This window comes from Eleutherodactylus coqui, chromosome 1 (genome assembly GCF_035609145.1).
Source record: "Eleutherodactylus coqui strain aEleCoq1 chromosome 1, aEleCoq1.hap1, whole genome shotgun sequence".
NCBI classification, from domain to species: domain Eukaryota; kingdom Metazoa; phylum Chordata; class Amphibia; order Anura; family Eleutherodactylidae; genus Eleutherodactylus; species Eleutherodactylus coqui.
Window position 1 is genome coordinate 535,789,646 of NC_089837.1, and position 21,972 is coordinate 535,811,617.

General features: G+C 51.0%; 1 protein-coding gene across 1 annotated transcript; it reads left to right on the forward strand.

Annotated features, from left to right (window-relative positions):
- The first annotated feature begins 1,825 nt into the window (after positions 1 to 1,825).
- SMPD1 (sphingomyelin phosphodiesterase 1) lies at positions 1,826 to 21,269 on the forward strand. Its single transcript, XM_066588556.1, has 6 exons — positions 1,826 to 2,172; positions 7,127 to 7,893; positions 7,975 to 8,146; positions 13,917 to 13,993; positions 14,458 to 14,603; positions 19,032 to 21,269. Exons 1-6 carry the CDS (start codon positions 1,996 to 1,998, stop codon positions 19,424 to 19,426), a joined length of 1,734 nt encoding a protein of 577 aa, XP_066444653.1. The 5' UTR covers positions 1,826 to 1,995; the 3' UTR covers positions 19,427 to 21,269.
- The last annotated feature ends 703 nt before the right edge of the window (positions 21,270 to 21,972 follow it).

The window sequence follows — 21,972 nt, forward strand, 5'->3', positions numbered from 1 at the left end:
GGTATCAGTGTAGTTACTGGCACAGGGTGAAGGCATCAGAATAGTGAGTGGCACAGGGTTGAGGCATCAGAGTAGTGACTGGCACAGGGTTGAGGCATCAGTGTAGTGACTGGCACAGGCTGGAGGCATCAGAGTAGTGACTGGCACAGAGTTGAGGCATCAGTATAGTGACTAGCACAGGGTGGAGGCATCAGAGTAGTGACTGGCACAGCGTGACGGCCTCAGAATAGTGACTGGCACATGGTGAACGCATCAGTGTAGTGAGTGGCACAGGGTGGAGGCATCAAAGCAGTGACTGGCACGGGGTGGAGGCATCAGTATAGTGACTGGCACAGGGTGGAGGCATCAGAATAGTGACTGGCACAGAGTGGAGGAATCAGTGTAGTAACTGGCACAGGGTGGAGGCAGCAGTGTAGTGACTGGCACAGGGTGGAGGCAGCAGAGTAGTGACTGGCACAGGGTGGAGGCAGCAGAGTAGTGACTGGCACAGGGTGGAGGCAGCAGAGTAGTGACTGGCACAGGGTGTAGGCATGAGAGTAGTGAGTGGCACAGGCTGGAGGCATCAGAGTAGTGACTGGCACAGGCTGGAGGCATCAGAGTAGTGACTGGCACAGGGTGGAGGCATCAGATTAGTGACTGGCACAGGGGGTAGGCATGAGAGTAGTGAGTGGCACAGGCTGGAGGCATCAGAGTAGTGACTGGCACAGGCTGGAGGCATCAGAGTAGTGACTGGCACAGAGTGGAGGCATTGGCGTAGAGCAGATAGAGGAGTCCGCCTGCTATGTTTAGGGCTGGAGAGGATCAGTAGGGTTGCAGTAACCTGGATGGGAATGGATCAGGGTGACAGGAGATGTTTTTGAGGTGCGGGGAGACGGCACGCTCCTGGACGTCAGGCCTCCTTCGGCAGTTTGTCCGGAGCCCACCACCTGGCGAGTCCGCCTGGCCTTCGTTGTCGCTTCGTGTGGCCGTACCTTTCCCTACTGTATAGTGCGGTCTACTAGCAGGTGGTATGCGGTTTTTCACCATGGGAGCGGGGCACGCTCGGCCCTCCATGGTGCCCATCACTGGATCCTGCCAACGAGATGTGGGCAGAGCCTCATTCTACGCCACGAGACGCATCGCAGCAAACGTGCGCAGTCACACCTATTAACTACATACATCTGGAAGGATCATGAAGACCCAGAACTCCTCAGACCACCCAGGCACATCACAGGGGTCCCGGGCACCCAGCTGCCCCCTCCAGCATCCTATGATCCTTGTACAGGGAGCATGTGGCAGGTGAAGGGTTAATCTTTCTTATGATCCTTTCTAGAATATTCCATGTATGATGTGACCGGAATGTTCTGGATCAGAGAGTGGCAGCGTGACCGTCCCATGACTACTGGCAATCCTCGCCCCCCACCCTACACTCTCTCCACCCCTCTCTGTCCACCTCTGCCTCTCTCTCCTCCCATCTCTCTCTGTCCTCCCCCTCTCTCTCCTCCTCCTCTCTCTCTTCCTCTGTAGTCTCTCTCCTCCACCCTCTCTCTCTCTCCTCCCGGCTCTCTCTCCTCCCCCCCCCCTCTCTCTCTCTCTCTCTCTCTCTCTCTCCTCCCCTCTCTCCTCTGCAGTCTCTCCTCCTCTCTCTCTCTCTTCCTCTGTAGTCTCTCCCCCTCTCTCTCCCCCCTCCTCTCTCTCCTCCCCGCTCTCTGTCTCTCCTCCTCTGTCCTCCCCTCTCTCCTCTGCAGTCTCTTCCCTCCCCTCTCTCTCTGTCTCTCCTCCCCCCTCCTCTCTCTCTGTCTCTCCTCCCCCCTCCTCTCTCTCCTCCCCGCTCTCTCTGTCTCTCCTCCTCTCTCCTCCCCTCTGCAGTCTCTTCCTGGTTCGGGGTGTTGTCAGCTGAGGTCAGCAGCGCTCACAGACTGCGGGGCGAGACATGTCTCATGAGACAACATTAGTGACATCCAGCTGGGAAGTGACTACATGAAACAAGTCCGGAGAAGAGAGTGACCAGCGGTGATGAGACCCCGCAGTGTGGCCCAGCGGACAATGTCACCCTCTGGGGGTCTTTTCCTGCTCCTCATTGTGTGGCCCCTCAGTGCATTGGGTGAGGGGCCCCGTGGGGGCTATGGATGGAGTAACGTCACCTGCACCACCTGCAAAGTTCTGCTCATCGTCCTGGACGCCAGTCTGCAGGTAACGGACAAGACGGGGTTAATGCCCCTGACAGAGGGGCACAAAGAGTTAATGATTAGCGGGTCAATCACTGCCGCTGCATGCAGCAGAGAAGGGGTTAACGCTCCTCACTTGTGAAAGCATTGCTGCTTCTGCAGGAAGAGGTGCATGGGGGCAGTGAGGGGGTTAATCGGTGCTGCTGGGATAATGTGGGCGCCATCCGTGATGCAGAGCGCCGGCAGACATGTTTATATAGCGCACGCATATTCCGCAGCGCCGCACTGATGTCCCCCTCTATACCAGAGCAGCATGGTCCCTGTGCTGAGCCACTCGCCGTACCCCTACTAACCGCTGACCCACTCCCCATACCTCTAACCACTGAGCCGACCTCCTCACTGACCACTGAGCCGTCTCCCTACTACAATGTATCACTGCGCAGGGCACCACCGAGACCCCCAACCCAGCGCTCCGACTACAATGTATCACTGCGCAGGGCACCGCCGAGACCCCCAACCCAGCGCTCCGACTACAATACATCACTGCGCAGGGCACCACCGAGACCCCCAACCCAGCGCTCGGACTACAATACATCACTGCGCAGGGCACCACCGAGACCCCCAACCCAGCGCTCGGACTACAATGTATCACTGCGCAGGGCACCGCCGAGACCCCCAACCCAGCGCTCGGACTACAATACATCACTGCGCAGGGCACCACCGAGACCCCCAACCCAGCGCTCGGACTACAATACATCACTGCGCAGGGCACCACCGAGACCCCCAACCCAGCGCTCGGACTACAATGTATCACTGCGCAGGGCACCACCGAGACCCCCAACCCAGCGCTCGGACTACAATACATCACTGCGCAGGGCACCACCGAGACCCCCAACCCAGCGCTCGGACTACAATGTATCACTGCGCAGGGCACCGCCGAGACCCCCAACCCAGCGCTCGGACTACAATACATCACTGCGCAGGGCACCGCCGAGACCCCCAACCCAGCGCTCGGACTACAATGTATCACTGCGCAGGGCACCGCCGAGACCCCCAACCCAGCGCTCGGACTACAATACATCACTGCGCAGGGCACCACCGAGACCCCCAACCCAGCGCTCGGACTACAATGTATCACTGCGCAGGGCACCGCCGAGACCCCCAACCCAGCGCTCGGACTACAATACATCACTGCGCAGAGCACCGCCGAGACCCCCAACCCAGCGCTTGGACTACAATACATCACTGCGCAGGGCACCGCCGAGACCCCCAACCCAGCGCTCCGACTACAATGTATCACTGCACAGAGTGCTGCCGCGACCCCCCCCCCCCCCCACCTCTCCGAATACAATACATCACTGTGCAGGGCACCGCCACGACCCCCTCACCCAGAGCTCCGACTACAATGTATCACTGCACAGAGCGCCGCCGAGACCCCCCAACCCAGAGCTCCGACTACAATACATCACTGTGCAGGGCACCGCCACGACCCCCTCACCCAGAGCTCCGACTACAATGTATCACTGCACAGAGCGCCGCCGAGACCCCCCAACCCAGAGCTCCGACTACAATACATCACTGCGCAGGGCACCGCCACGACCCCTCACCCAGAGCTCCGACTACAATGTATCACTGCGCAGGGCACCGCCGAGACCCCTCACCCAGCGCTCCGACTACAATGTATCACTGTGCAGAGCGCTGCCACGACTCCTCACCCAGCGCTCCGACTACAATGTATCACTGCGCAGAGCACCGCCAGGACCCCCCCACCCAGCGCTCCGACTACAATGTATCACTGCACAGAGCGCCGCCGCGACCCCCCCCCCCCCCACCTCTCCGAATACAATACATCACTGCGCAGGGCACCGCCACGACCCCCCTCACCCAGAGCTCCGACTACAATGTATCACTGCACAGAGCACCGCCGAGACCCCCCAACCCAGAGCTCCGACTACAATACATCACTGCGCAGGGCACCGCCACGACCCCTCACCCAGAGCTCCGACTACAATGTATCACTGCGCAGAGCGCCGCCACGACTCCTCACCCAGCGCTCCGACTACAATGTATCACCGCAGAGCGCCGCCACGACCCCTCACCCAGCGCTCTGACTACAATGTATCACTGCGCAGAGCACCGCCAGGACCCCCCCCACCCAGCGCTCCGACTACAATGTATCACTGCACAGAGCGCTGCCACGACCCCTCACCCAGAGCTCCGACTACAATACATCACTGCGCAGGGCACCGCCACGACCCCTCACCCAGAGCTCCGACTACAATGTATCACTGCGCAGGGCACCGCCGAGACCCCCAACCCAGCGCTCCGACTACAATGTATCACTGTGCAGAGCGCTGCCACGACTCCTCACCCAGCGCTCCGACTACAATGTATCACTGCACAGAGCGCCGCCGCGACCCCCCCCCCCCCCACCTCTCCGAATACAATACATCACTGCGCAGGGCACCGCCACGACCCCCTCACCCAGAGCTCCGACTACAATGTATCACTGCACAGAGCGCCGCCGAGACCCCCCAACCCAGAGCTCCGACTACAATACATCACTGCGCAGGGCACCGCCACGACCCCTCACCCAGAGCTCCGACTACAATGTATCACTGCGCAGAGCGCCGCCACGACTCCTCACCCAGCGCTCCGACTACAATGTATCACCGCAGAGCGCCGCCACGACCCCTCACCCAGCGCTCTGACTACAATGTATCACTGCGCAGAGCACCGCCAGGACCCCCCCACCCAGCGCTCCGACTACAATGTATCACTGCACAGAGCGCTGCCACGACCCCCCCAGCGCTCCGACTACAATGTATCACTGCACAGAGCGCTGCCACGACCCCCTCACCCAGAGCTCCGACTACAATGTATCACTGCGCAGAGCACCGCCGAGACCCCCAACCCAGCGCTCCGACTACAATGTATCACTGTGCAGAGCACCGCCGAGACCCCCAACCCAGCGCTCCGACTACAATGTATCACTGCACAGGGCGCCGCCGAGACCCCCCCCCCCCTTTAAGGGCCCGCTCTTAGCACGTTTGCCCCACCCCCCACCCCACACAACGCTGTTTTGGGTTCTTGTATTTTTAATGTACATAAAAAGTGCTAAACAACTGTGAACCGTTCCCCCTGCAGCGGTGGCAGCGCGGGAGTGATACAGTGATATTAATTGTTGTGACCTTCACGGACGCGGAAACGCTGATTATGTCTATTTATTTATAGAAAAATGGTAAAAGGTTTTTTTATTTTTTTAAACTATTAAACTTTGCAAAAAAAAACCGTCATCTCATTCGGGGTTTGAACCGCCGATCGCTTGTGCTGTGCCATATACTGCAGTCGAATTTTTGATGCAAGCCTATTAAGCCCTGCCGCAGATCCTGGGAGCGACCCACTTCCACCCCCTATTGGGCACCACAGTGGTCCCCCAAACTCTCCTGGTCACAGTCAGCATTGGCCATGGCATGTAAGTAGTTAACGGCGCAGTCGTTTCTTGTTGGGCAGTTCTCCATTATCTTCTGGACTTCCTCTGGGTTTAACCCTCTGAGGTCGGGCGCCTTATGCTATGCTGCGGCACAGCGGTGGCTTTTGTCACTTGCATGCTTTGTTTACGTCTAGTTAGAATATGAGGGATCAGTAGCTCCCCGGTGGGGTGAGAAGAAGACAGAGGTGGACTCACCCCAGGCCTAACCGGAGCCTACGGGATAGGGTGTCGGTACGTCTGATAATCCTGAAAAGCTGGTGGTATCAAATACTGGTAGGGTCCAATTCACTGGTCTGTATGACGTCCCTGGGGGAGAGCGTCAGGGGGGAGAGCGTCAGGGGGGAGAGCGTCAGGGGGGGAGCGCGTCAGGGGGGGGGGAGAGCGTCAGGGGGGGGAGAGCGTCGGGGGGAGAGCGCCAGGGGGGGGGAGAGCGTCAGGGGGGGCAGCTCTAGGTGTGGGTGTACCAGAGGAAGCAAGAGGAACACCAAGCAAGAAAAAAGCCCTGCTGCTCCAGTGGTTTGGCATGCTACAGAGGATAAGTAGAGAGACGCTTCGTAGGGGTGCCGGTTTGAGCTGGCACCCCTAAATCCTGGTTCGTATGTAGTGAAGCAGAGGATGGTTCCAAGATAACGGTTTTATTTTTGTGCTGCAACGCGTTTCGGCTTTACAAATAGCCTTTATCAATCTACTAGTCCTTCCTCTTGTCTGCCCAGCCGCGGCCGCGCCACCTGGGCGGTTTAGCAGGTGTGTGGTATTTTTTTTTGTAGAAGTCCGAATTCACAGAAGCGGATCCCAGACATATTTATGCGCCCATAATATGGCCGAGGGTCGCAGCTGACCGCGGGTCTCCACCATAGGAAGAGAGTTCAGGTCAGGAGACCCGCAGTCGGCCGGGACATATTGCCATATCGCAGGCGCACAGATCCACCTATAATTCACTTGTGTGCAACCAGCCGGACAGGTGAAAAAGCTAAATGATTGACGATCCTTCCTCAAGACCTGTCATCAGTGGCTGATCCACCTCCCGGGATCCTGGCCAGCTATCCTCTCACTGCGCCCTGTGTCCGTGTATGGAACCGCAAACGGACCACTCCATGCACTGTACTCAAGATGGTCAATGGCGCCTTCTAGTGGCTTGCAATCCACTGTTCCTGCAGGGGGCCACGAGAGGACGCCGTAGTGTAATTCTCATAATGGTAGGCCCACCTCACTAACCCCCTCCTGTTAGGAGCTGCATCTATTAGACCCCGTAATATACCAGGAGCCCCTATCATGGGCTGCATTTACTACACCCCATACTGCGCCAGGACTCCAGTATAAGCTACATATATTAGACCCCAGACTACACAGGAGCCCACCGATGGGCTGCATCTGCTAGACCCCATACTGTACCAGGACTCCCTGTCATGTTATTAGACCCCTGTGCTCCACTAAGAAGCCCCCGTCAAGGTCCATTGCTGACATTAATGCCCTTCCTTCTTGGCAGGTGGAGAGTAACATGGAGCGGGTGGCGGAGGTGGCCGTGACGGTGTGCAGGACTTTGCATCTGGAGGAGCCCGGGATTTGTGATCAGGTGGTGCAGCTCTTCAAGCGGGATGTAATCACCGCATGGGTGATGTCGGTGCTGCGCCCCTCAGAGTTTTGTGGGCTCCTACTGGGCACAGACTGTGGACACTGGGACATTGGCTCAGAGTGGAATATTACCCTACCACCCAAGCCCAAACCTCCCATACAGCCCCCCGTCCCCCCTCGGCCGGGGTCTCCTGTCTCTCGAGTGCTATTCATCACAGACATACATTGGGACCACGGCTATGCCCCTGGGGCTCCTACGACCTGTAAGGAGCCGCTGTGCTGCCGGAACCACTCCTCATCAGGGGGCCACAATCCCTCCGGATACTGGGGGGCTTACAGCAACTGTGACCTCCCGCTGCACACCATTGAGTCCCTTCTCCAGCATGTTGCCACCAATGCATCGTTTGACCGGGTGTACTGGACAGGGGATATACCAGCTCACAACGTGTGGGAACAGACTCGGGCACAACAGCTGGATGCCCTCAGAAGTATTACTGGCCTCATCAGGAAGTATCTGAGCCCATTACCCGTATACCCAGCTGTAGGAAACCACGAGAGTGCCCCCGTCAATAGCTTCCCACCCCCCTCCATCTATGGCAACCTGTCCTCCAGCTGGCTGTACAACGCAATGGCACAGGAATGGGAAGGTTGGCTGCCCGCATCGGCATTAGACACGCTCAGGTGAGCCCTTGCCACACCTACTCTTAACGCCCTACGTATGCTTATAAGCACTCTCTCACCCTCGGCCTCTTGCCCCTACAGGATCGCTGGTTTTTACACCACCAAGATTGCTCCAGACCTGCGTTTGGTTTCCCTCAACATGAACTTTTGTGCTGTTGAGAATTTCTGGCTCATGATCAATTATACGGATCCCGCAGGACAACTCCAGTGGTTGGTGGGGGTCCTGCAGGAAGCGGAGGACAACTATGAGAAGGTGAGGAGGGTATATAGACGACGTCTTCTTCAGTTCAGCCATTTACATCACAGGAGGTCACAAAATTCAGTACTCAGATAGTAGAGCATGCACATAATCATGCCACGCCGAACCCAAAAAACATGTAACACTGTCCCCAAGTGATGACCCAGACATGATACACAGCCACGCCCCCTGACAATGACATCACTGATATGAGAGGTAGTCAAGCCATGCCCCCTGCTGATGACATCACTGATATGAGAGTTAGTCAGGTCCTGCCCCCGGGTGATGACATCACTGTTATAATGACATGATCAGACATAAGATCCTCACACCTTCTATTACTGCTGACAACCAGCCTGTATATCATGACTGACAGGTAGTCACAGCCCCGTCCACTGCTGATGACCACAATGTAATTAACTAGCTGATATATCCAGCTTTGCCCAAGTTAATTTGGTACTGATGTTTACTTGTTCTTCAAACTGAAATTTTTCATGAAGTCGTAGTTATTTCATAGGAACCGAGGAATAAAATCTGTCTACACACAGTGGAGTGTTAGATTCTCCTCAGACTGCATGTACCGATGTCCCTCTGCGAATGTGACCCCTCCACACTACTCCCTTTTTATCCTTAAAGGTAACGCCTCTATTCAAATTTACACCCAGACTGCAGGTTGCAGACTCTTCTTAGCCTTAAAGGCTCCATCCCTTCAGTCCATGGCCGCTTCATTATGTAAATTATAGCCCTTCAATATATTCACACACACAGAGGTGAGGTAGATTCTCTTCAGTATATACACATAGAGGTGAGGTAGATTCTCCTCAGTATATACATATAGAGGTGGGGTAGATTCTCCTCAGTATATACACATAGAGGTGGGGTAGATTCTCCTCAGTATATACACATAGAGGTGGGGTAGATTCTCCTCAGTATATACACAAAAAGGGGAGGTAGATTCTCCTCAGTATATACACAAAAAGGGGAGGTCGATTCTCCTCAGTATATACACATAGAGGTGAGGTAGATTCTCCTCAGTATATACAAATAGAGGGGAGGTAGATGGTTGTTGCAAATTTCATGTTTGTACGACACCGGAAAGTTAGAGAATTAGTGACGAGTCTGTCTGTCAGTGAGGGCATTCACCTCTATTTATATAATTACTAGCTGATATACCCGGCTTCGCCCGAGTTAATTTGGTACTGGTGTTTATCTGGTGTTCACACGGAAAATCGTATTAAGTCGTGGTTACTTTAGAGATACGGAGGAAAAAAATGTGTTCACCATTTTGCATAGTTCTTTGCATTACCCAGGAAACACCACGGGAGGTAACCATGCAACGTTTCCTTTATATAAACATCAGGAAGTGAGAGAATTAGATTCTGTACATAAAATTTAGATGCTAATTCTTTTGCGCTTAGAATTGAATAATCGAGTTGGGACCCATTAACTTTTCCTATTTATGACATAATCAATGCTCATGCCAAATCTCATGTTTCTATGACATCGGGAAGTGAGAGAATTAGTGGCCAGTCAGTCAGTCAGTGAGGGCTTTCGTCTTTATATATATATATATATAGATAGATAGTTTTCCAGTTGCCATTCAATAAGAAGCCTTATCAGGGAGCGACAAATAAGCTAAACTTTAGTAAAGCTAAATTTGATCAGCTTAGAACTATCGGTAACATTAATTGGGACAACATCCTCAAAAATATTAGTACAGACGACAAATGGGAGGAGTTTAACCCCTTCCCGCTCCTGGACGTACCTGGTACGTCATGGCAGCCTGGTACTTCCCGCAACATGACGTACCTGGTACGTCCTGGAGATAGCACGGGATCACATGTGATCCCGCGCTATCCCGCAGCGGGAGCCGGCTGTCAGTCACAGCCGGCGTCCCGCTCCAACAGCAGGGGGGCATCGGAGATGCGCCCGCCGCTGTTAACCCCTTCCCTGCCGCGATCTAAGTAGATCGCGGCAGGGAAAGAGTTCACAGAGGGATCGCGATCCCTGTGTGTCTCCGGCCGGAACTCGCGATGTTATCGCGAGAGCCCGGCCTGTCACCATGGCAACAGGACGCCAGACACTGGCGTCCTGTATTGCCTGTGCCTATTATCGCTGTATAAGCGATAAGGCATGGCAGAGCAGTAGCTCTGCCATGCCTTATGACAGCGATCATAGGCACAGTGATGTAAGTCCCTCAGAGGGACTCAAATAGTATTAAAAAAAAGAAAAGAAAAGTGTAAAAAAAATAAAAATGTAAAAAAAAAAATGTAAAAAACCCCTTTTTTATGCTTTTTCTAATATTAGCATAAAAAAAGGGAAAAAAAACTAAAACCCCACATATTGGGTATTGACGCGTCCGTAACGACGTGTACAAAAAGTTGAACACGCTTTTTATTTTGTACGACAAAAAGCGTAAAAAAAAACGCTAAAAAACAGAGGCAAAATGCTAATTTTTAGCATTTTGCCTCACAAAAAATGCAATAAAAGTGATCAAAAAAGCCGTACATTTCCCAAAATGGTACCAATAAAAACTACAGCTCGTCTCGCAAAAAATAAGCCCTCATAGAGCTCCGTACATAGAAAAATAAAAAAGTTACAGGACTTTGAATGCAGCTATAGAGAAAAAAAAAAGATTTCCAAAAAAAGGGGGTTTTATTGCAAAAAAGTGTAAAAACCTAAAAAAAATATAACAATTTTGGTATCGTTGTTACCGTACCGACCCGCAGAAAAATTTTAGTGTGTCATTTATGCTGCATGATTAACGCTGTAAAAAAAAAAAAAAAATCTATGGCAGAATTGATGTGTTTTCTCTCCCTGTTATCATTAAAAAAAAAAAAAAAAAAATTTACGATATTGTCTATATACCCAAAAGTGGCACCGATAAAAACTACAGATCGCCACGCAAAAAACAAGCCCTTACACGGCCGCGTCCACGGAAAAATAAAAAAGTTATGGCTTTTGAAAAATGGAGATGGAAAAATACCAAAAAATCGCTTGGTCCTCAACGCCAAAATAGGCCATGTCATTAAGGGGTTAAAAGGATCCTAATCACCTCATGTGAGCAGTTCATTCCCTTTAAAAACATAAGAACTTCAAGTAGAAGGAAACCAATGTGGCTCGACAAGCCGGTAAGAGGGGCAATAAACTAAAAAAAGAAAGCGTTCAAACTACTGAAGCAAGAAGACAGCGAAGAAGCGCTAAAATCATACAGGGAAAAAAACTAAATATGTAAGGAAAAGATAAAAACTGCTAAGGAGGAGGCGGAAAGACAGATCGCTAAAGAGAGCAAAAACAACCCAAAACTATTCTACAATTATATCAACAGCAAAAGGATTTGCAGGGAGAGCGCTGGCCCTTTAACAAATAATGCAGGAGAAATCATTGAAGATGATGGAGGCAAGGCAAATCTATTAAATAGTTTCTTCTCAAGTGTATTCCCGAACGAAAAGGAAATGTCATGCGAAATGCAGGGGAATAAAACGAACCCCCCGCTACATATAGCATACCTAACACAGGAGGAAGTGCAGAGCCGGTTACAGAGGATTAAAATCGATAAATCGCCGGGCCCAGATGGAATACACCCAAGGGTACTAAGGGAACTAAGTGATGTGATAGCTAGGCCACTATATCTAATATTTGTGGATACTATCAAGACCAGGGTTGTACCATTGGATTGACGCATTGCCAACGTGGTTCCAATTTACAAAAAGGGGACCAAAAGTGAGCCTGGTAACTACAGGCCGGTAAGTCTCACTGCAGTAACTGGAGAAATATTCAAGGGGTTTCTGAGAGACGCCATCGATGAGTACCTCAAGGAGAACAACGGAATAACTCCTCACCAGCATGGGTTCATGAAGGTTCGATCGTGTCAGACCAATCTGGACCTGGGAGAGTCTATTGATCTCGTATATCTGGACTTCTCTAAAGCATGTGACACCGTGCCACATAATAGGCTAATATACAAAATGAGAAGCTCGGATTGGGTGAAAACGTGTGTAAGTGGGTAAAGAACTGGCTCAGAGATAGAAAGCAGAGGGGGGTAATAAATGGTTTGTACTCTTATTGGGCCCCTGTCGCTAGCGGGGGGCCACAGGGTTCAGTACTAGGCCCTATTCTGTTCAATATATTTACCAATAACCTGATAGAGGGGCTGCACAGCAAAATATCAATATTTGTAGATGACACAAAATTATACAATATAATCAATACAACGGAGGACAATGTACGACTACAAACGGACCGAGATAAGCCGGGGGAACGGGAGGGGGGGGGGGAATGGTGAATGAAGGTCAATGCTGATAAATGTAAGGTTCTGCACATGGGCAGGAGAAACGGGTGTCACCAATATACACTAAATGGGGTACCGCTGGGGAAAGGACCTGGGGGTACTAATGGACTGTAGACTAAACTGGAGTAACCAATGCCAGTCAGCTGCTGCAAAAGCCAATGAAGTCTTGGGGTGCAGTAAAAGAGGTATAGGGGCGAAGGAGGAGAACATTATCCTCCCACTATATAAGGCACTTGTCAGGCCTCACATGGAATACTGCAATCACAGAGAAAGGTCAGATACTTACTGATACAGGAGGGCAGATAGCTGCACCCCCTCAACATGCAGAAGGCTAAACTGCCAAATGAGGGAGCCATTTACACCTGTGGAAGAACCGATGAGACGGCCGCTCACACAACCTCCTATATGGTGTATACTCCTGCACAGAGTGGATACAGAGTGGCAGACCTTCTGATACATGTAGTGCACCATGCAGACCAGTAACCTATTATTGACACCATAATAATTTGGCGGGCTGCTCAGCACCTCAAAGTGAACCATATTGGCACTGCCACCCAGGGCCCCCTGGCGTCTAAAGTCGCACTGCATGTAAATAACATATAATAAATACGAGGTATTACTTAGATTTTGGCCAAAATACTTGAGCTCACACGCCAATCGTCAAGGAATACTGCGCACAGTTCTGGTCATCGGGGCTCAGGAAGGATGTTGCAGTGCTTGAGGGGTACAAAGAAGGGTGACTAAACTAATACATAGAATGATGGGACTGGAATACCCAGAGAGGCACCAAAACTGGGATTATTCACCCCGGAAAATAGACGGCTAAGGGGCGACCCAATAACTCTGTATAAGTACATGAGGGGACGATACAAGGATCTCTGCCATGATCTGTTTATACCCAGGACTGCGACGGTAACAAGAGGGCATCTGCTACGTCTAGGAGAAAGCAGGTTTCATCACCAACATAGAAGGGGGTTCTTTACTGTAAGAGCAGTGAGACTGTGGAACTCCCTGGCTGAGGACGTGGTGATGGCAGGATCCATAGAGGAGTGTAAGAGGCTCTAGACGTCTTTCTATGATATTACAGGATATAGACATTAGGGGACCAGCGGGGTTGGTGATCCGGGTCTTGCAGTCAGGTTGATCGTGGAATTATTCTGACTGCCAGTATGGAGTCGGGGAGGAATTTTTTCCCCCAAATGGAGTAAATTGGCTTCTGCCTCAGTGGGGTTTTTTGCCTTGCTCTGGATCAACAAGGGGTGGTGGAAACCAGCTGAACTGGACGGACATCGTCTGCCTTCAGCCTCACATACTAGGTTACATCACTGATATAATAGCAGCTGATCAGACATGAAATTGCTATCAGGATGAGGGGACTATTTGCTGATTGACCCTCACTATTAGGTCACCTTGCACTTAGGTGTTTTCTTGAAGTAGTATGACTAGAGTGTCAGCTCTGTGGGTAAATGTGACTTTTCTCATCCTCCTCGCCAGGTGCACATCATTGGTCACATCCCCCCGGGGCTCTGCCTGAAGAGTTGGAGCTGGAATTATTACCGGATCGTTAACAGGTCAGCGCCGTACGCTCTGGGAGGAGCGGGGAGGGGTGGGAAGCATCTGCAGGGAGCGCTGCATCCATGTATCTTACAGCTGGGGCATATATCTCTTGCAGTCATGGCAGGGGGGCAATTTGTATTAACAGTTGATTCAAACAATAAGGGAGTATGCATGTGATAATAATAATTGGCCACTGTCTCATCAGGTGACCGACCATCTGGTGCTGCTTCATATCCGGTATAGTGAGGGAATACTTCGAGGTACAAGCTGGGCAGCTAGAATGCAGTATCTCCTGGGTGGAGGGGGAGGAATAGTAATGTTGTTTGCCCCACCCCTGCTTAAATCGCTCATTCTCTTAACCTTTGCGTTGTCCCTCTGTAGTGCTTTCCTCGTGTCCCATCTCAGGACTCACTACTTCTTCTGGTGATGGTGGCTGACTCCTCCGGTCAATGCCCCCCTCTTCTTACTCTACCCATAGGTACGAGAGCACCATCGCTGCACAGTTCTTTGGACATACTCACCTGGATGAGTTTGAGATTTTCTATGATGAGGAGACGTTGTCCCGTCCGCTGTCTGTGGCCTTTATCTCACCCAGCGTCACCACCTTCATCAACCTAAACCCAGGTAACCACCACCACTCAGCTCATACTGACCACCACCTTCATCAACCTAAACCCAGGTAACCACCACCACTCAGCTCATACTGAACACCATCTTCATCATCCGAAACCCAGGTAACCACCACACCTCAGCTCATACTAACCACCACCTTCATCAACCTAAACCCAGGTAACCACCACATGTCAGCTCATACTGACCACCACCTTCATCAACCTAAACCCAGGTAACTACCACCCCTCAGCTCATACTGACCACCACCTTCATCAACCTAAACCCAGGTAACTACCACCCCTCAGCTCATACTGACCACCACCTCCGTCATTCTAAACCCAGATAACCACTAACCCTCACCTCATAGTGAGCACCACCTTCATAATCCTAAACCCAGGTAACTACCACACCTCAGCTCATACTGACCACCACCTTCATCAACCTAAACCCAGGTAACTACCACACCTCAGCTCATACTGACCACCACCTCCATCATTCTAAAACCAGGTAACCACTAACCCTCACCTTATAGTGACCACCACCTTCATAATCCTAAACCCAGGCAACCACCACCTCTCACCTCATACTGACCACCACCTTCATCAACCTAAACCCAAGTAACCACCACCCCTCAGCTAATACTGACCAGCACCTTCATCAACCTAAACCCAGGTACCACTACCCCTCACCTCATACTGACCACCATATTCATCAACCTAAACCCAGGTACCCCACCCCCACCCCACACCCCATCTCCTACTGAACACCATCCTCATCATCCTAAGCCCAGGTAACCACCACCTCTCAGCTCATACTGGCCAGCACCATCATCATCCTAAACCCAGGTAACCACCACCCCTTATTTCATTCTGACCACCACCCTTATCAACCTAAACCTAGGTAACCACCACCTCTCAGTTCATACTGGCCACCACCTTCATCATCCTAAACCCAGGTAACCACCACCTCTCAGTTCATACTGACCACCACCTTCATCATCCTAAACCCATGTAACCACCACCTCTCAGTTCATACTGACCACCACCTTCATCATCCTAAACCCAGGTAACCACCACCTCTCAGTTCATACTGGCCAGCACCGTCCTCATCCTAAACCCAGTTAACCACCGCCCCTTATTTCATACTGACTACCACCCTTATCAACCTAAACCCAGGTAACTACCATACCTCAGCTCATACTGACCACCATCTTCATCAACCTAAACCCAGGTAACCACCACCCCTCAGCTCATACTGACCACCATCTTCATCAACCTAAACCCAGGTAACCAGCACACCTCACCTCATAATGACCACCACTTTCATCATCCTAAACGAGGTAACTACCACACCTCACCTCATACTGACCAGCACTTCATCAACCTAAACCCAGGTAACTACCACATCTCATCTCATAGTGACCACCACCTTCATCATCCTAATCCCAGGTAACTACCACCCCTCAGCTCATACTGACCACCACCTTCATCACCCCGCAGCTCATACTGACCACCACCTTCATCAACCTAATCCCAGGTAACCACCACACTTCATCTCATACTGACCACCACCTTCATCATCCTAAACCCAGGTAACCACCACCTCTCAGTTCATATTGGCCAGCACCGTCCTCATCCTAAACCCAGGTAACCACCGCCCCTTATTTCATACTGACTACCACCCTTATCAACCTAAACCCAGGTAACCACCACCCCATAGCTCATACTGACCACCATCTTCATCAACCTAAATCCAGGTAACCATCAATCCTCAGCTCATACTGACCACCACCTTCATCATCCTAAACAAGGTAACTACCACCCCTCAGCTCATCTGACCACCACCTTCATCAACCTAAACCCAGGAAACCACCACCCCTCATCTCATACTGACCACTACCTTCATCATCCTAAACCCAGGTAACCACCACCCCTCAGCTCATACTGACCACCACCTTCATCATCCTAAACAAGGTAACTACCACCCCTCAGCTCATCTGACCACCACCTTCATCAACCTAAACCCAGGAAACCACCACCCCTCATCTCATACTGACCACTACCTTCATCATCCTAAACCCAGGTAACCACCACCCCTCAGCTCATACTGACCACCACCTTCATCAACCTAATCCCAGGTAACCACCACCCTTCATCTCATACTGACCACCACCTTCATAATCCTAAAACCAGGTAACTAACACCCCCCATCTCATACTGTCCACCATCTTCATAAACATAAACCCAGGTAACTACCACCCCTCAGCTCATACTGACCACCACCTTCATCATCCTAAACCCAGGTAACTACCACACCTCAGCTCATACTGACCAGCACCTTCATCAACCTAATCCCAGGTAACCACCACCCTTCATCTCATACTGACCACCACCTTCATCATCCTAAACCCAGGTAACTACCACCCCTCAGCTCATACTGACCCCCATTTTCATCAACCTAAACCCAGGTAACCACCACCCCTCAGTTCATACTGTACACCACCTTCATCAAACTAAACCCAGGTAAACACCACCCTTTATCTCATACTGACCACCACCTTCATCCTCCTAAACCCAGGTAACTACCACACCTCAGCTCATACTGACCACCACCTTCATCAACCTCAACCCAGGTAACCACCACCCCACAGCTCATACTGACCACCACCATCATCATCCTAAACCCAGGTAACTACCACATCTCATCTCATACTGACCACCACCTTCATCATCCTAATCCCAGGTAACTACCACACCTCAGCTCATACTGACCACCATTTTCATCAACCTAAACTCAGGTAACCACCACCCCTCAGCTCATACTGACCACCACCTTCATCATCCTAATCCCAGGTAACTACCACACCTCAGCTCATACTGACCACCATTTTCATCAAACTAAACCCAGGTAAACACCACCCTTTATCTCATACTGACCACCACCTTTATCCTCCTAAACCCAGGTAACTACCACACCTCAGCTCATACTGACCACCACCTTCATCAACCTCAACCCAGGTAACCACCACCCCACAGCTCATACTGACCACCACCATCATCATCCTAAACCCAGGTAACTACCACATCTCATCTCATACTGACCACCACCTTCATCATCCTAATCCCAGGTAACTACCACACCTCAGCTCATACTGACCACCATTTTCATCAACCTAAACTCAGGTAACCACCACCCTTCATCTCATACTGACCACCACCTTCATCCTCCTAAACCCAGGTAACTACCACCCCTCAGCTCATACTGACCACCACCTTCATCATCCTAAACCCAGGTAACCACCACCCCGCAGCTCATACTGACCACCATCTTCATCAACCTAAACCCAGGTAACCACCACCCTTCATCTTATACTGACCACCACCTTCATCATCCTAAACGAGGTAACTACCACACCTCATCTCATACTGACCAGCACCTTCATCAACCGAAACCCAGGTAACCACCACCCCTCACCTCATACTGACCACCACCTTCATCATCCTAAACCCAGGTAACTACCACACCTCAGCTTATACTGACCACCCCCCATATCAACCTAAACCCAGGTAACCACCACCCCTCAGCTCATACTGACCACCACCTTCATCAATCTAAACCCAGGTAACCATCAATCCTCAGCTCATACTGACCACCACCTTCATCATCCTAAACCCAGGTAACCACCAACCGCATTGATAGAGTGGAGATTCTGCTAGATGGCACAAAGACAGGAGGCAGTAGACGTATTCACATGGGAAAAGATCAGGACTGGCAGGGTGTTAAGAATTGTAGCGAGGTCCGGGCTGGTGGACTTCTGGTACCCATATAGAGTTAAGACGGGCAAGGGAGAAGTAGACGTGATCAGAAAACAAGCCAAATACCAAAGATATCTAAACTGAGGAACATCTCAGCAAAGAGTGGCACAGTATGGACCTTATGACTCAGATACTGGTGACTGCTAGAAGTGCCCTTAAAATACCAAGGAAGGAAGGGAGGACTTGGGCATACCCTGGTCCTTTAAGGAGCTGGGGATAGCACTAGAAGTCCCAGCAGAAAGACAACAGCCGTAAGCAGAACAACAGGTAGATTGGGACAGGAGCGCAATGCCAGCAGGAGAAGCCACAGACAAAAGCGAAATACAGGCAAGAGCGGGATAATAGATATCATACTACAGGCCACAATAACCTGCAATCTATAGAATGGGCATGTACCTACAGGACTATAGATGAGGAAGGGGTCTGTGCCAGTGTCAAAGCCTTGGTCAGTTGGCTCTGCTGTGTCTTGTTGGGTTACAGTCCTTGCACAGAACAATGTAGACCCTATGGTGACAGTCATGGTAGCCCCACTTGTAGTAGCTTCTGATCTTCTATGTCCATATTGTCTTCTCTGCCTCGTATGTCTTTTTGTGATGGCCTTCATGTATGCTGTCTTCTTCCCCAGGTTTCCGTGTGTATCAGGTGGATGGCGAGTACCCGCATAGCTCTCATGTGGTCTTAGACCATGAGACATATATACTGAATCTGACTGAAGCCAACAAGAAGCCAAATGAGGTCCCTCAGTGGAGCCTCCTGTACAGCGCGCTCAGCACCTACCGGATGAAATCTGCGTATCCATCTGACTGGGAAGACCTGGTCCAGAGGTTCATCCACGACGATCAACTCTTCCAGACTTTCTGGTTTCTTCACCATAAGGGCCACGTGAGCGAAGTCTGCCAAGAGTTCTGTAAGACCGATGTTATCTGTGGCCTGCGGACCGGAAGATCCGGTGACCTACAGCTTTGTAAAGATCTAGATGGCCGTGGGAAACTAGCCCACAAAAAGAAATCTCTGTGCTGAATGGTATCGTACTGCTACCTCACTGAGGAAAGCGCTGAGCAGGGTGCGCCAACTCCACGTCTCCACCGGACCTCAGAAGAACAGCCTCTATCTCAAGAGCAACTCTGATTTATTGTGTGTGGTCAGAGCAGACCATTGGGACTGTGCTGTGGGTCTACGGTAAGGTCTCGGCACATCTCATGGACAGCATCAGGTCTAACCTGGGTGCACCCATCTGTTGGAGTGCTTGATAAATGCTGCTACATATTGGCACACTCATAAGCAGTGAGGTGAACGGACACGTGCGACCTACAGAACCACACGAGCACCACTCTGTTCACAGGTCCATCAATAAGGGGAACCATTTAGTAATGAGGATTAAACAGTGTTCCCAACCACCATCAGCACTACAGAAAATACCACGTTACCCAATGTACAACCTCCAATAGCCTTATACCGACACCAGCCAACATCTCACAGAAGAGCCTTACCCGCTCTGACTGCCTTAACCGCATGCCCACCCTGGACACTCGCGGCTCATCCCAATGTAAACCTCAGGCCGGTGGCAGGAATTGGGGTTGTCCCGGGTGTTGGGTAATTAGCAGAAGCCGTGGTAGGCTCCAGAAGGGCTAGACATAAGTGGATGAGAGGGCCAGCAGTCCTTTGTGCCTGGGAACAAACCAAATAGGCTCTGGCTGCACTCTGATGGCTAGCTGTGCCCGCAGTAAAGCAGGAACCGACAGGCGGCATTCATATAGCAAACTGGGTACTCAGGACGTTTAATAATATAAAACGGGTTCAACTCAGCGAATAGTCCTGCTTCCAGGAAATAAGGACGTAAAAGTCCCTCATAAGGCGCTAGTGACGTTTTCAAGAAGCCCGATTAGCCGAGTCCAGGCCTCACTGTCCACGAAGAAGACCACTTCTGGGCCTGTAGTTCAAAATGGTGGAAACCTCTGTTAAATGTCCGTGCCTTTTGGAGAGCGGGAAAAGAACGCGGGAAGGATATTTTTTGAGTGAAGCAACCAAAACTGTACTTGCTGTATATCAGCTTTTCCAAGCGGTACTGGGTCATCAAATTACCCTTCACACAGCTGAAGCAAGGAATATCCCCAGATTTGCTCATGCAGCATAGCCACCCAACTGCCCTGTTGAATTATTCATCGACCCCCCCCCCCCCCCCCCACACCAACATTAGTCACTCCCCTACATGCCCGGGGCTGCAGAGGCGTTGTACCCTCTGCATTTGCATACCTTCTTTCCCAGGGATCATTGCTTGACCTATAAGTCTCCTATCTCACCACAAGGAGAAACGCTACCCCTTCTGACCCACAATATGGGCCAACGAACTGTGCAGTGATGGGGAGAGCCGTGAAACGGCCATCGCTGATGGGTCTCTGCTCCTGCTGGAGAAGACTCTGGGTTGGCTTTCATCCTCATCGTGTTATAAAGCCTGTTCAAAGGTCGGACATTGACTTATAGGGAAGTTGTCTTCCAATAGGTGGCGTTGCAGAGGCATTGTACCATCTCTCATTTGCATACCAAATTTCTCAGGAGCCATTGCATGGTATATAAGGCTCCTTACACCTACTTAGTACTCACCACAAGGAGAAACAGTCCTTCTCCAAAGCAGCACGATACACAGTCATGGTCCATCCAGCGGCTGTGTGATGACCTCCGTGAGGACACAATGATCCCATCCCCAGAAATCATCATCAGGTGAAACCCAAGGTCAGAAACTAACAACAACCAGAGAGACAACTGGCAGGGTGGAAGGTCTTCAGTGGACTATTAGTAGGACTGTAACTCAGTGATGTGAAGTGTGCCGATTTGTACAAGTACAGCACCAATAATTCTAACAATAGATTGTCTGCAAGGTGTTTATGTATTGTGTGTGTCGGTCACCGACTGTCCAACGCAGGAGTCCGCTCCTCATTGTGTGGAAGCCGTCTCCGCCTAGGTCGTGCCTGATCTTACGGCAGCGGGTTACAGAGCCGGAGCGGCTGAGCGTACTGATATACAGAAGAGTCAGTAGAACTTGTATTTTATGCCGTGAGATCTCAGGCACTTTTTGAGCTGAACAGTCCAGTGGGCGGAGCTATCTGTGTATCTACACTTATATAAGGACAGCTGTAGTCCATGATGGGACTGGACCGCCCACTGGACTCCACTGGATCACTATTAATTATTGGGCCACCACAGAGTTACTATTACTATTGAGGCCACTATGGAGTCACTATTATTTCTGGGACCACTATAGGGGACACTATTTATATTGAGGCAACTATGGGGTCACTGTTACTACTGGGACTACTATGGGGGACACTAATAATATTGGAACCGCTATGGGGGTCACTATTTCTACTTGGGCTACTATGGGGTCACTAGTACTACTAACACATTCACATACTATTAGGGCCACTACTGGGTCCACTCATACTCACTGAGCCTCAATGCTACAGTTATGAGTTGGGTATCTTGTGTATTGGCGCTTTCAATGCCTGTAATTGAGTGGCATCTCACACACCACCTCGGGCAGAATACATGCTTCTGGCGGCCCTGTTGGC